Raw genomic sequence first — 15,348 nt, forward strand, 5'->3', positions numbered from 1 at the left:
TACATTTTTCAAAGCATTTATTGAGCAAAACATGAAGCAGATTTAAAATTCACACTCTAATCTCTACACCAGTGATGCAAAGACTGCATGCTGCCTCCACTTCCAATCAGCCAGTGGTGATATAGATCAGGCCATCACACACCTGGTGAGGATGAAATTTACAGTGAAAAGAAAATAACAGTAGGTTGAACAAACACACCACATCAAGAAATACAACGATCTTACATTCACTGATCATCAGTAAACAGAAAAGCACTGATATTTACCGTCTCTGTAACAGTCGTCTACCACTGTGTAGCTGACAGTGGTGTACACCGAGTAATCAAGTGCTTGTCCTAGAATAAAAAGATTGCATATATATTATCTTTAGTTTAGGACATCTTATGGTTTTATTCAGTAATCCAACAAATTCTACAGCAGCATTCACTCCAGGTCACCTAAACCAGACCTGTGAGGGTCCTGACCATTAAAGAACAGTGTGAAAGAGAGCTAAACAAAGTATGTAGAGAAACAGACGGACTGTAGTCTGTAATTGTAGAACCACAAAGTGCTCCTATATGGTGAGTGAAACTGATGAAATGGACAAAGAATGTTTTACCCTGTTCATCAGAAGAAGGGACCACCACTGAGCAGGAATTTGGGTGGTGGACCATTTACAGTAGTGATATCAGTGATACTGTATGTTAGTCTATGCAGTGCTGGTAAGAGTTTCCTTGTTGGTCCACCATATAGCCATCCATTTAGACATTATAGCTTAGAGCTTTAACCGGGCCTGAAATGTTGGTATTTTGCTTTTGGAAAATGAAAATTTCAAAATTCAGTCTAAAATTGACCTGAGGCACATTATCATGTTTTGATTCTGAAACTGACCAGAGTATGACAAAATTCTTCCCTAATCTTACCTGAACTGGGCCATCGTTAGTGACGTAGCGGTGTATCAACACTGTGTCTAATACATTCAAACCAGCACTACACACACTTCCATGCGACATGTTATGTGCGTGCTGAGAAAGGGCTCTAGTGGTCCTGTGGTGGTGCTTTCTCAGTGACGGATTGGGTAGAGGGGGGCTGATAAATTGTGACCCAACAGATGGGCTACTTTCAAGTAACTGTAAACGTGTTAAGTGCACCAGTATTACAGATGTTTCTGAAGTGGCCAGTGAGTGGAGCTGCAAGGTAGGTTTACCTAATAAACTTGCAATCCAACACTTATACAAGCAGTAAAGCAGTAAAATTGTGCTGCAGCACTGTAACTTTGCAATTTTGCATAGCACATATCTTACCCCAAACATCCTTTTTCCTCATATGGAGTCTTCCTGCAACACACAAAATAACTTTCAGTGAACTCTGTTGTCAGTTAACCTTCTCAATATAGTTTGAAACTGAACTGCTAGAAAATCCAACAGAACCAGCATATGAACATGCTGAGTGACCAGCTAAACCAGCACCAGACCAGCCTAAACCAGCTTGAACCAGCACCAGACTGGCATAAACCAGCTTAAACCAGCACCAGAGCAGCATAAACTAGATTAAACCACCTTGTCATGCTGGACTAAGCTGTTTTTTTTTTTTATTCAGCAAGGAAAACATGTCAGTAGTGGAGTTTTGAGGCATCTCTACTGATAAGAAATACTCCTACTTTTAAGACATGGCTTCAATAACGAAATAAACATAACAGATCATTTATATCTGATGTAGTTTGAGCTAATAAACTCTATATTCAAACACTCACGTTTAGTCCCTATGTAGCAAACACATGCTGTTAACAGAAGTACCAATACTGCTCCTCCTGATGCTTCTGCTATGATGGATTCCTGGTATTCAGAAACAGCAGCAACACCTGTAAATAAATAATCCACTAGGTTAAGAATGTAGATCTGTCTTTATATGCATGCAAAACTGTATGGACATCAAACTGGGAAGGCCTATTAGAGCCCAGGAAAAACGCAGCAGTCAGTGTGAACTTAGTTGTGCTTTACTGAACGACAGCAGATCATCCATAGCTCTCATGCTTCTTCAATGCAGTCTTGTGCACTCTTAAGCTGACTCATGGAACTGGCAGCAAAGCATGCGTCCGAATGTAACTTGGTGTTAGTCGCTAGGCTGATATAAGGCTGATATGAGCTGGTACGATGACTTGAAATGATATGAAACTGATATGGTCTACGGAAACAAACAGAAGAGAACAACGATCATGAGCTTCTACATAAACATGCACTAAAACAGCTGAAATTCGTACCAGCTACACAACTTCAGTGAACACCTAAAATGATGTGCCCAAGGCACATAACTAACGCTCTGCTAAGCATTACCTCACTCCGTATAACAATGAACTCTCTCACAGGTTATCACTTACATTACGTTTAACTTAAGCTACATAATGACCGTAACTGCTAACTCAGGCCTTCAGCTCTCTCTCTCTCTCTCTCTCTTTTTCTCTCTCTCTCTCTCTCTGTCTGAGCAGCGTGCTCCCTTTCTGCTGCGTTCCGGGTGGAAACTAAAGGCAAATCCTCAGCCTTCATATCAATGTGTGTATATATTTGTGTGTTTATAAAATCCGTTTCAGTGCCACAGTTAAGTATCTATAAATATAATGTATAATATGAATGGAAATGTAAAAACTAACCAAGCTGCACCTCCTGATAGACGATGCTGCAGTTGATTCCCTCATGAAGCTCACAGCGGTAGAGGCCCAGATCAGACTGCTGTACATTACGGAGGAGGATGGAGAAGTTTCCAGATTCTGAGAGCTTGGTGAACGTCTTTATACGTCCACCTCTGTTCTTCCAGAACACTATCACCCCCTGCGGTCTGAACTCCACTAGATTATGTGCTGGTATAGTCCTGTGACTCCACACTGCTACTATATCTGAAGTCTGGTTTGATCTGAGGAGGATTGCTTCAAAGTTACATGGCAGCAGAACATCAGACTGCAGATCAGTGGTTAGGTTGATGCCACCAACATAAGGCATTTGACATCCTCCAGATCCTGTGTGAAAGCAAGAAAACTGTTGTTGTGTTTGGGCCCTTGTTTTTTTTCAGATGCCTCATGGAAAGGGTCTACGCGCTGGCCTCCGCGATGCGACCCCCGCGGCCCGTATACCAGCCTCTCATCTCCAGCACCAACAATATGTATGTGTGCTCTCACGCACCACAGTAACTTGCCATGTTATGCCCCACCAGTTGGTGAGGCATAAAAGAGGGGAATGAAAGGGCTAACTCTGCTCCAACTCTGCTCTAAGCAGATTTTGCAGCAAGTATAGCTGCTGTCCTTGGCAGTTTGCACAAACAACTTGCTCCTCTTATCGGAAAACATTCCGTCCAGAACCATTTGTTCCCTTTTGTAAGTAAGATTATCGTACACAGAGCAGAAGCCCCCCTCCCTTGGGCAGTTCCGGTGGTCCGTGAGTGTGTTTCTGTCAGCTTAGCATTTCATGACTGTTAGACAACTTATTTGGGTCCACCCTGTTTGCTTGTACGCAACAGGGCAGGACGTGTTTGTATAAAAGAAGGAGTGCCCTTCTTTCTTTGTGCAGAAGACTTAATAAACTCTTTGATTGATTACGAGAGTGGTTCTGTCTTCCTGCACCGGGCATGCCCGCTGAGACTGAGAGATTCTAACAGGACAGGTGTGATCCACTCTCTGGTTCCTCTTCATAAACGGACCAAAAACGGCCGGTCCTTTCACATCATCAGCCATGAAAACCACCATAACCATCATGAAGAAACAGCTAATATAGATGTTTATGAGAATCAGCTCACCTGTAACCAAACAGCACCACCAAAGCGTCCACAATCCAAAGAATCTCAGCTCAAAGAGCAGAACCATTGCGTGTTTCACCTGCTTAACACTGCAGTATCTGAAAAACAGCCTTGGAAAATGCAGTGATGGTGAGAGATTGCTCTTAACATCACTTCCTGAAAAAAAAACTCAAACTAACAAACCACAGATACTCAGAAGCTGTTGCTTCAGAGTCGGGGATTTACAAAAAGTTTATCTGAAAAATCACTAGAGGTGATAAACAGTTTACAAACAGCTGATTAAAGTCATTCTGGTTCAGTGCTTTTATTAAATGACTTTAATCACAAATTCAAATAAAGATATGATGACAGTAGTGGTTAATTCACATCTATCAGGAGGTGCAGCTTGCTTAGTTTATGCATTTCCATTCATGTACATTATATTTATAGAGACTTAACTGTGGCACTGAAACAGATTTTATACACATATATATTTGCTTAAGTATAGTATAAAAGTCCAGTCTTTCTTTTCCTTTCAGGAAACTGAAAACTTTTTTTGTGTAAAACTTTATCTGTACCTTCATGTTTGTCTATATTTCACTATTTAGACATGCACATCATACATAAATGAATCCACTTTAGATGTTATGCCTTTTATAGGACAAAATGTAACTGTTGCCATGTCAACAAGCATGTGACACAATACTACCAGCACTAGGAGGGTGAAGGCACATGTGTTTCCTCATGTGAAGCAGCACCACATCTTTTTGACAGTTCAACATGCTTGGAGGAGAACCATCAATTCTGTTTCATCAGCTAACAGGCGCCTGCACTGGCTAGCATCACCAAGAGTGATGGAGGAGAGGGAAGGTCATCCTACACAATGAGAGAGAAAGGGGTCCATTATGCTCTCTTGGACTGCCAGTCACAGATGTCTGTGGCATCACCAGTTATGCAGAAATTTGAAAATGGAAAAAAAGAATAGAAACTTCCCTTTAAGGTAAACGTCTTAAAAATGAGGCCATCAGTTTTTCAGTCAGATTGCTTCCTAAAGCTTGTCAAAATATACCTCCTCTCACTTTCATTAACAGTTATTAATAACTTGTGAATGTCAAAGACTGACAGGGCATAAAGCTGAATTGAAGTGTCGATGCTGACAAAAAATCGACACTGCAAAGCAATGGCCTGAAAAACTTTTGACCAAATGATGCAGTATTTGACTTGTTTTTATCAAGATTCAAGTTTCACTATTTTTATTTATTTATTAACGCTACTGCAAATTCTTGGCAACCCACTAAAACATCAGTGTTTAAAATGGCTTTTAAAAATCTCAAAGTAAGTTTTTTCCAGATCAGAACTGAAATTAATTAACCCGTTATATAGGCAGGGCCCACTGGTGAGCCTAAAGTTTTATCACACAATTCTACTATAACTTACACTAAGCTTTTTTTTTTCTTTTCTTTTCTATATTTCAATTATTTAAAATAACACAAACACACATATACGCTATATAGTGTGGAATTATTAGCCTTAGTATTGTTCATATTACTTTTTAAGATGTATTATGTTTAGCATTGAAAGCTTAATGGTTATATTGTACAATTCTAAGAGCTAAGAGTCAGCACATAAGGCTGTGTGCTGACTAACGGTGGAATACACAAGGACGTCAGATAACAGGAAATACCTCGAAGCTAATAGTAGTAGACCCTGGGATTAGCACACCACACATGTGGTTCATCTGGTCAGATAAGCAGAGCCATTGTCTGGAAAACGGGGGGAGTTGGTAAACACAGGGAATACCTTAAGCTGACCTTGCAGACGCACTCACGTCTGAGCACATCCTTAAACTTTTATGGTATAGATTGGTGAGCTGGGTTAACGCACACATTGGAGGCTTGATGGAATCTACTGATATCTTGGGTAAGGGAGGAGCGGTCATGCGACTATAAAAAGGGAGTCAGATGAGAAGGGGTCAGAGCTTACTTGGGAGATACATGATGCATGTTCTCTGTTTGTAACCTCTCCAGAATTCTGTAATAAAACCATTTGTTTCACATCAGTCTGATCTACTCGTCTCATTTGTTTTGCATCAACGAACACGCAGGACTGGTTTCGTCCACAATTTGGTGACCCCGACGTGATGCAAAGGAGACCATTGGAAAAACAGGCTTGATCTTTCTCCTCCATTACTCATCACAGGCGCGCCATTTACTCAGGTTGGCAGAAACCGATTTAAATAAATTCTGCATATTGACAACTGCTAAATTATGGATGGGTAAAAGAGGTTGGATCAAGTGATTAAATTTAAAGGACTGAATTGGAACAAACATAAAGTAAAAATATACTGAGTGATTAATAAGGTATTGGGTCTGTGGTTTTTTGCCGGGAATTGGTGAACCCCTCCCGTCATCTGACGAGTGAATGGGATAAGGACTGGGTTGAAAGTCCCTGGGATTGGCTCTCCCTAAAACAGGGTTGGAGTCCCTGAGGTTCAAGTCCTCTAAAGTACCAGGTTGGAGACCCTGAGGTTCAAGTCCTCTAAAAGTATCAGGTTGGAGTCCTTGAGGTTTGAGTCCTCTAAAGTACCGGGTTGGAGTCCCTGAGGGTGGTCCTCTAAAGTACCGGGTTGGAGTCCCTGAGGGTGGTCCTCTAAAGCGCCCATTCGTGATAAGTTTGAAGTTCCTCACATGCAGCAAACCTAACGGTGACAACTGAGCATTGTGAGTCGAGCAAGTAAAACTTCGAAGACGTCTTGGTGAGTACCAGTTTTTGATCAACATGGCTGAATACAGTAAAAGAGATTTAGAAAAGAATTGGATAATACAGTTGGAGTGGGGAATTGGCAATGGAAAACATTGGAGAGACAGATAATCATTTTGGCTAAAGCGGTTTATGACTTAGAGATAGACCCAAAAAAAGTGGAAAAAAGTGAAGGCAGAAACGGAGAAACTGTTGAGAAAATGGATGTTGGATAAAGAACTGTCTCCCCATGACCAGATTTCCTTGGGACAGGCGTTAAATGATTTTACAGCTAGAGCAATAAAGGAATTAGACGAAGCTAAGGCAGAACATGAAAAGGCAGGAATGTTTAAGAAGGGAAAAGCCAGGAAGAGGTTATCAGATGCAGAACAGGAAATAGCTAAGGTCAGAAGGTTGAAGTGCACATATAATGGCAACCTGGATAGAATGGTAAGTATCCCCGAGTATCCCCACCCTCCTACGATAACCTAACGCCAGGCATTTTGACATGGACACCTGAGCTAGAGCAGGCGTTCATTGAACTAAAGCAGGAACTAGTGCATGCGGCTGACCTTGCTAGACCAGACTACACCATGAAAGGAGAGAGGTTATCTCACCAGTGCAGGCAAACCCGTAAAACACAAGGAAGAGTTCTTAGCACCAGAGAAAGCGATACAACTACCAAAACAGGTTGCCATCATAAAGTGCAAGGGACATCAGAAAGGGGACTCATTGGTGGAAAGAGGTAATGAGGCAGCAGACAAGGCAGCAAAGGAAGCAGCAGGTTATAAAAGAACGAAGTTGGCAGATGGTGTTGAAGGAAGGTGAACCATGGGAACCAATTCCGACAGGAGAAAAGCTCAGGCAAGTGCAGGACCAGGCTAGCCCAGAAGAAAAGTCTATGTGGCTGCATAAAGGTGGTAGAAAGAGTGAATTAGTCTGGGAAGGTCCCACTGGACTTTGGTAAAAGCAGGGCTGGGAGAAGCTCACGGGTTGGCACAAGTAGGAAAGGTACAGATGAGGGAAAACTTGAAAGGATGGTGGCATCCATTTCTAACCGCTATGATAGCCACACATGTAAAAGAATGTGAAGTATGTAATGTAAATAATGTGGCAAAAAACTTGCAAACCAGGGGTAGGAAAATTCCCTAAGGCATTCAGATAGATTATACAGATATGATTCAGACAGTCAGGAAGTACAGGTATCTGTTAATGTTCGTGGACGTATTTTTGGATTGGGTGGAAGCGTTCCCCACTATGAGGAAAGATAGCAAATCAGTCCGTAAAATGTTGATCAATCACTGGATTCCCCAACACGTGTTTCCCAAAAGAATTCACTCAGATAATGGTACTCACTTAATACTCACTTAACGCCTTGGCATGGGTAGAACAAGTACTAGGCCTATAGCTTCTTAAATGGTAAGATATCTGTAGATTAGCCACTGTGTGAAAATTGGCTTTGAGAAATAGTCGGATTTGGCTTGATAAAATATGGGGAACACCCCGGGCCCAGGGAATTTGGTAGATAAAGTTAATAAAGAAAAGTGAATGGTGGCAAAAGCATGCTATAGTAATGTATGAATGAGTCGACTTTAAGGAAAATGCTGAGCTCGTTCTGTGTGTGTGTGTGTGTGTGGGTGTACACGAAGCTGGACTTCGTCTGTGTGTCAGCCCCTCCTTTTCTGAGTAAGAAATGTGTGTGTGCGCAGATTTGGGTCTGTGTGTGTGTCTGAGCGCCACCCCTCCCTCTTCTCTTTCTGGGGGTGAAGCGTTTATGTTCTCTGACCTGCTGTGTGTCTATAGAGTAACTTTATGAGAGTTGAGGATTGATAAGGAATGATATTTGCTTTATTTAGTTAAAACCTAAGGAGCCTTTGTAGGGGACTTTGCTGAAAAATTAAAATAAATAAATAAATAGATTTATGAGTCTCTTATATGGAGGACAATTAAACTTAAAATCACTAGTTAAAGTAAGTAATGTTTATAAAATTTGAATATTATTAATGTGAGGAGGAAAAGTCATATAGATGAGGAGTCCTATGTTTTGTTTTATCTTTATATGGTTATAAACAACAATGAGTCTTCTTTGGGAGACAAAAGAGGACCTTTGATTATATCGTGGACATCTAAGAGTTAAGTAAAATCTATGAACCTCTTTTCAGAGACGTCGATAAAATATATATATAAATGAGATGAGCTCCCAGTAAAGGACAGAATAGTTGAGGAAGTAAATAACCACTGTGCTGACAGATAAGTGTATAAATTTGTGCATTGTTAAAAGAATGGATTGGGATTAACTCTTTTGTTTGAATGAGCAGGAGAGAGCCAGATGACTGTGGGTGGAGAACCAGTGCATTACCTAACCTGAGCTCCAGTGAAGACATCTGTGGGTGACTAAGAGGCTACTGTTTTATCCACAAACTCTTTCACAAACTTAGAAATTAGTATTTAGATGTAAGTGCATTTAATTCTAGCTAGCATTGTTTATAAATCTTCAGTGTGTGTTCATTTATTGATGAATAAAGAAATTTGTAATTAACAGTAAGGGTTAATAAGGGAACTGTTAAAAAAGACAAAAAGCAAACTAAGGTGTCAAATGTAATTACTCCGGTTGATGTTGTGCGGAAGAGTTTATGGTGGGAACACAGCCTGCCATAGGAGGTATCAGGAGACTTTTAGCTAATCTCCTAGGGGTTCCAGCTATGGACGAGATTCTACAGAAAGCTGGACTAAATTGATATGTGGGGACTGCTGAGAATGATCCAGAGCTGTTTTCTGCAGTTTGAGGACGAATGTAGAGAGCATTGAGTGATACATTTCCGACAAATGCGCATCCTGATAATATTCTGATTGAGCCACTGGGACTGGAAGAAAACCCGAGAGCTTATGTGTCAAGAGCCCTTCAAGTGTGGAGAAATGTTACAGGAAATGATCCGGATTTGAATCAAATGGAACAGTCCATTTTGCGAGCCAAAATACAGAAGAGGTTGCCCCTACCAGTGACGAGTAAACTGGCAGAGGTGGTTGGCCTTGGAAGTATGGCAAAAGGTGTGAATACAGATCATATAGCCAACCAGGTGGGGATGACAAGAAGAAGGAGAAGAAGCAGGCTTTGGTCAAATAGAGTCAGTCTCTGCTAAATCAGCTATCATCACAACAATAGCTGAGTCAGGTTCAGCTCTAACTATCTCAGCTATCATTGATACCTCCAGCTGTTGCATGCTCTGATGAAGCACATGGGTTAGCTTATGTTGCAAGAGGGGAAGTTAGAAGTAAAATCACAAAGGCGTATGGGTTTTGGGCACCATACTTACTTGAGCAGATTGATTATGTCATAGGTAGGTGCACAATCTGTTGGAGAAATAATGTTCGGAAGGGTATGATAGTTCCTCCTGGTCACATTCCGACTCCAAGGGGTCCTATGCATGAGTTGTTGTGGATTGTTATTGGCATCATAAAACCAGTTGAAGGGAAAAGATATTTATTAGTGGTAGTAGCTTTATCAGTACCTAAATTTTGTGTAAAGAAGTCATAGGTAGATAGGGACTTCCAGATCTCCTCAGATCATGGGAAAGAGTTTGTGGATAAGATAGCAAGAATGATTTTGCAAAATTGTGGATTAGACAACATCTTGGAGCAGTTTACCACCCATAAAGTCAAGGGATTTGTGAAAAAAATGAATGCTAGTTTGAAAAATCGCATTGCCAAAATCTGTCAGCAGACAGGTTTAAATTGGGTAGCAGCACTCCCATTAACATTAATGATGAAGACGAGGATGAGGTGGAAGAAGGTGAACTGGTGGAAGAATATTCTTTTTGAATATTTAATCATTTTATATTCATTCTTAGTGGATCTGGCATTATCTTATGGAGTTGTGATTCGCATATGATGTGTCTGTTGTTTTTCCCAAGGACTCGCTGTTGTTTTCTTTCCCTTTTAGAAAGAAAGAGGGTTTAGTGTTTGGAAATCGGGATGCGTTGAAGGGGTGCACACCTTCACGGATGGACGATAAAAATGGACTGAGAGACTCTGAATAAGAAGGTCTACACCCAACACCATCAACACCACTTGGGGAGTCGACATGTGGAAGAGTTTCAGTCTGATACACTGATGTGTTCATATGTCTTTGCTTGAATACGTTGGGACCTCAGATGTTTTCTTTTCTTTTCTTTTCTTTTCACGAGTTAGGGAAATGGGTTTTAGGTTTGTTATCGGGTCCGATAGGTCGACTAGCCCGCTAACGAACATTATTTTAATTTGTTTATTTTTGGGGTTCCATATGTATTAGCTTAAGTCACCTTCATACATATTGAATTTTTCTTTTAACGTTGGACTGGAGTTCCATAAAGGAGGTTGCTTGTGGCAGGAGAACCGTGAGAGAATTTTTCCTGTCCAAATTGTTTGATGGATATTTCAGGAAAGTTGGCTGCCTGACAGGTTTTTTCGCTCTCACACTCCAGACAATGTCCAGTTGTTAAGCAAATGTAATGTGTTATATGTGTAGTCGCACTCATGTTCATCTTTTGTTTTTTGAGGCCCTGTATAGCCACGAAGGGGGGAATATGAGGTGTATAGACGATCAACTACGAACAAAGACCGTTGTATTAGTAGATATGGGGGAATACAATTAGACTACACCTTAGGCAGCTCCACAGCATGGATATTTGATTTGTCATTCACTGCGCAGGTCAGAACTCAACATATAGAGGTTACGATGCTATGTCTGAATGTTGACCTTTCGGGTGAAAGGTCAAAAGGGGGAATTGTGGAATTATTAGCCTTAGTATTGTTCATATTACTTTTTAAGATGTATTATGTTTAGCATTGAAAGCTTAATGGTTATATTGTACAATTCTAAGAGCTAAGAGTCAGCACATAAGGCTGTGTGCTGACTAACGGTGGAATACACAAGGACGTCAGATAACAGGAAATACCTCGAAGCTAATAGTAGTAGACCCTGGGATTAGCACACCACACATGTGGTTCATCTGGTCAGATAAGCAGAGCCATTGTCTGGAAAACGGGGGGAGTTGGTAAACACAGGGAATACCTTAAGCTGACCTTGCAGACGCACTCACGTCTGAGCACATCCTTAAACTTTTATGGTATAGATTGGTGAGCTGGGTTAACGCACACATTGGAGGCTTGATGGAATCTACTGATATCTTGGGTAAGGAAGGAGCGGTCATGCGACTATAAAAAGGGAGTCAGATGAGAAGGGGTCAGAGCTTACTTGGGAGATACATGATGCATGTTCTCTGTTTGTAACCTCTCCAGAATTCTGTAATAAAACCGTTTGTTTCACTTCAGTCTGATCTACTCGTCTCATTTGTTTTGCATCAACGAACACGCAGGACTGGTTTCGTCCACAATAGAAAAAAGTATTGGGACACATCTTCTACTTATTGAGGTCAGGTGTTTCAGTCACACCCATTGCTAATAAGTGATAAAGCAACACCGCCACTGGACTCTGGAGCAGTGGAAACACATTCTGTGGAGTGACAAATCGCGCTTCTCTATTTGGCAGTATGATGGATAAATCTGGGTTTGGCGAATGGTAGGAGAACATTACCAGCCTGACTGAATTGTGCCAACTGTAAAGAGGAGGGATATTGATTGGGGGTTGTTTTTCATGGGTTGGCCTAGAGCCCTTAGTTCCAGTGAAGGGAAGTTTTAATGCTTCAGCAGACCAAAACATTTTGGACAATTGTATACTTCCAACTTCAGAACAGTTTGAGGAAGGAGGCCCTCTCGCCTAACATCAGTGTCTGACCTCATAAATACTCATCATGGGATGTCATAAATACATAAATACATATGCTATATGTATAAACAAACTCCAACTAGTCCAAAAACGCCGCAGCCAGGGTCCTCACTAAAACTAGAAAATTTGAGCATATTAGTCCAGTGCTATCATCACTTCATTGGCTACCTATTAAATTCTGTATTGATTATAAAATCCTTTTATTGACTTATAAAGCCCTACATGGTCTTGCTCCTGAATACCTGCAAGACCTTATTTATCATTATGAGCCATCACGACTACTCAGATCCCAGAGTGCTGGCTTATTAATAGTCCCCAGAATTCAGAAGGTTTCAGCTGGGGGAAGAGCTTTTTCTTATAAATCCCCCAAACTCTGGAATGATCTTCCAGAAACTGTTCGGGACTCAGACACAGTCTCAATCTTTAAGACTAGGCTGAAAACTCACTTGTTCAGTTTAGCTTTTGGTAGCTAATATTCCCCCTTAGATAAAGGCAGCAGATCCAGGGGTCCATGGACACAGGGAATTATAGTAAACTGAGACACTGTTGCTGTCGTCCCGCTGCTCGCACGCGGTCACTCAGGTTTGTGGACGGTGGAGCGGAGGGATGCCGAACTGTTTCAGAGTGCTGCCATGTCTGTGTGTCCTTCTGGTTCTCTCCTGTTAGTTAAGCTGTCATAGTCAGATCTGCCGGAGTCGTTAGCCACACTCTGTAAATGTTTACATACCCTGTTTATGTACAAACGGATAGAACAAAACTAATTCCCTCTCCCTGCTTTATTTCCGAGTATACAATCACCCTTATATCCGGCTGGAGACTGAAGGACGACTGACTGCTGAGCCCTCCTGCTACCCACTTCAGACCAGCTGCCCACGCCCCAGCTACCACCACCTACCTTGGATGAGCTGCCCACCCTTCGCTGATGTTCTCATAGACTCCTAGTTATTCCTAATACCAATATTAATGCTGTTAATATTAGTAATATAATCACTTATAGGTAGTTTGACCAGAGGAGGATGGGTCCCCCCCTGGTGAGCCTGGTTCCTCCCAAGGTTTCTTCCTCAGGGACTCCCTTTCTGAGGGAGTTTTTCCTTGCCACTGTTGCCCCTGGCTTGCCCACCGGGGGGTTTCTGTACATTCTTACAGTTCTCTTGAAACTTTTTCTTTTCTGAAATTCTGTAAAGCTGCTTTGTGACAACATCCATTGTAAAAAGCGCTATACAAATAAATTTGATTTGATTTGATATGGGATCTCATAAAAGCACATATTACTTTGTTATATTTTGAAAAACTCTGATCTTGACTACAGCACTACTATAAAGCATGTTCACCACTCATCAAACAGCAATAACAACACAAAATCTCTACCCTTAAGAGCATTTTCTAAAAGCTCAGTTTCAGTGACCTCAAACACTTAAAACATATACATTATATTGCCAAAAGTATTTTCACCCATCCAAATCATTGAATTTAGGTTCCAATCACTTCTATGGCCACGGGTCTATAAAACCAAGCATCTATGCCTGCAGACTGCCTCTACAAACATTAGTTAAAGAATGGGTCGCGCTCAGGATCTCAGTGAATTCCAGTGTGGTACAGTGATAGGATGCCACCTGTACAACAAATCCAGTCGTGAAACTTCCTCACTACTAAATATTCCACAGTCAACTGTCAGAGGTGTTCTAACAAAGTGGAAGCGATTGGGAATGACAGCAACTCAGCCACGAAGTGGTAGGCCATGTAAAACAGACAGAGCGGGGTCCGCAGATGCTGAGGCACATAGTGCATAGAGGTCACCAACCTTCTACAGAGTCAATCACTACAGACCTCCAAACTTCATGTGGCCTTCAGATTAGCTCAAGAACAGCATAGAGCATTTAATGGAATGGGTTTCCATGGCTGAGCAACTGCATCCAAGCCTTACATCACCAAGCACAATGCAAAGCATAAAATTTTCCCAACTTTGTGGCTGCGCACCAGTGCACAAAGCAAGGTCCATAAAAACATGGATGAGCGAGTTTGGTGTTGAAGACCTTTACTTGCCTGCACAGAGTCCTGACCTCAACCTGATAGAGAGCGAAGACTGCGAGTCAAGATAAGAGTCAAATGTGCTTCTGAAAGAATGGTCAAAATTCCAATAAACACACTCCTAAGCCTTGTGGAAAGCCTTCCCAGAAGGGTTGAAGCTGTTATAGCTGCAAAGGGTGGGCCGACATCATATTAAACCCTATGGATTAAGAATGGCATGTCACTCAAATTCATATGCATGTAAAGGCAGATGAGTGCATACTTTTGGCAATATAGTGTATGTTTAGTTTAATAACACATTCATAACTCTGTACTGTATTCTCTGCTATCTGTATTTTCCCTCTTTCACTCAAGGGACGTAAATGATGAGCTCAAAAATCAAGACAGTTAATCAAGAATAATCATTGCCAATGATTTTATCATTGTTGAGAATTGCTGCAGCTCTAATTTAGAACAGCCAGCAGAAAAGAAGCTCAGGTTGATCAAATAAATACATTTACAGTAAATGTAAAGAGACAGTAATAAAGAGACAGTAAAAAGAAGAACCAGGCATTTATTTTGATTTTAGTTTTTAAGAAAAGGATCTGTCACTCTCAACACATTTCTCAGTGCATTTTAATTGGCTTACAGGACAGCTGTGATGTAACAAAAACAACAGCACAATTATAATATAATAATCATATTTTACAGAAGAGGTGTGGTTATAGTCTTGACTGTAAAGTTCTCACTACTATCATAATAAAGAAAATAAGCATATATATAAAATACATTGTAACGTGGAGCGAGGTAGCGGGCGCATGTGCAGAGGTAAGCGACTTTTATTGAGGGCAAATCCAGAATCAGGGTCATAACGGTCCAGGGTCATAGAGCCAATACGGATAGAACGGGGTGCAGACATGACAGACAAACCAGAATACAACAGAACAGAACAAAACACAGCATACATCAAACAAAGACCGATACATCAAACAAAGACCAGCAAACACAAAGGGCAAACACAGGGTTTAAGTACACAGGGAAAACGAGGGACAGGTGAAAACAATCAGGGGCGGAGTTAAAAACCAAAACAAAGGCAC

General features: G+C 41.2%; 1 protein-coding gene across 1 annotated transcript; it reads right to left on the bottom strand.

Moving 5' to 3' along the window:
• On the bottom strand, positions 1-3,851 carry LOC108437635. The gene is made up of 6 exons (XM_017714847.2): positions 3,763-3,851; positions 2,627-2,989; positions 1,733-1,840; positions 1,284-1,316; positions 267-335; positions 1-142 (listed from the first exon to the last, which is right to left on the bottom strand). Exons 1-6 carry the CDS (start codon positions 3,827-3,829, stop codon positions 135-137), a joined length of 648 nt encoding a protein of 215 aa, XP_017570336.2. The 5' UTR covers positions 3,830-3,851; the 3' UTR covers positions 1-134.
• Positions 3,852-15,348: the final 11,497 nt, after the last annotated feature.

This window comes from Pygocentrus nattereri, chromosome 23 (assembly GCF_015220715.1).
Source record: "Pygocentrus nattereri isolate fPygNat1 chromosome 23, fPygNat1.pri, whole genome shotgun sequence".
Taxonomy (NCBI): domain Eukaryota; kingdom Metazoa; phylum Chordata; class Actinopteri; order Characiformes; family Serrasalmidae; genus Pygocentrus; species Pygocentrus nattereri.

Coding starts and splice junctions, on each gene's coding strand:
- LOC108437635 (XM_017714847.2), bottom strand. CDS start 3,829: ATGGTTCTGCTCTTTGAGCTGAGATTCTTTGGATTGTGGACGCTTTGG. Junction 2,990..3,762: donor GTGGTGCTGTTTGGTTACAG/GTGAGCTGATTC, acceptor GCTTTCACACAG/GATCTGGAGGATGTCAAATG. Junction 1,841..2,626: donor CTATCAGGAGGTGCAGCTTG/GTTAGTTTTTAC, acceptor ATTTATTTACAG/GTGTTGCTGCTGTTTCTGAA.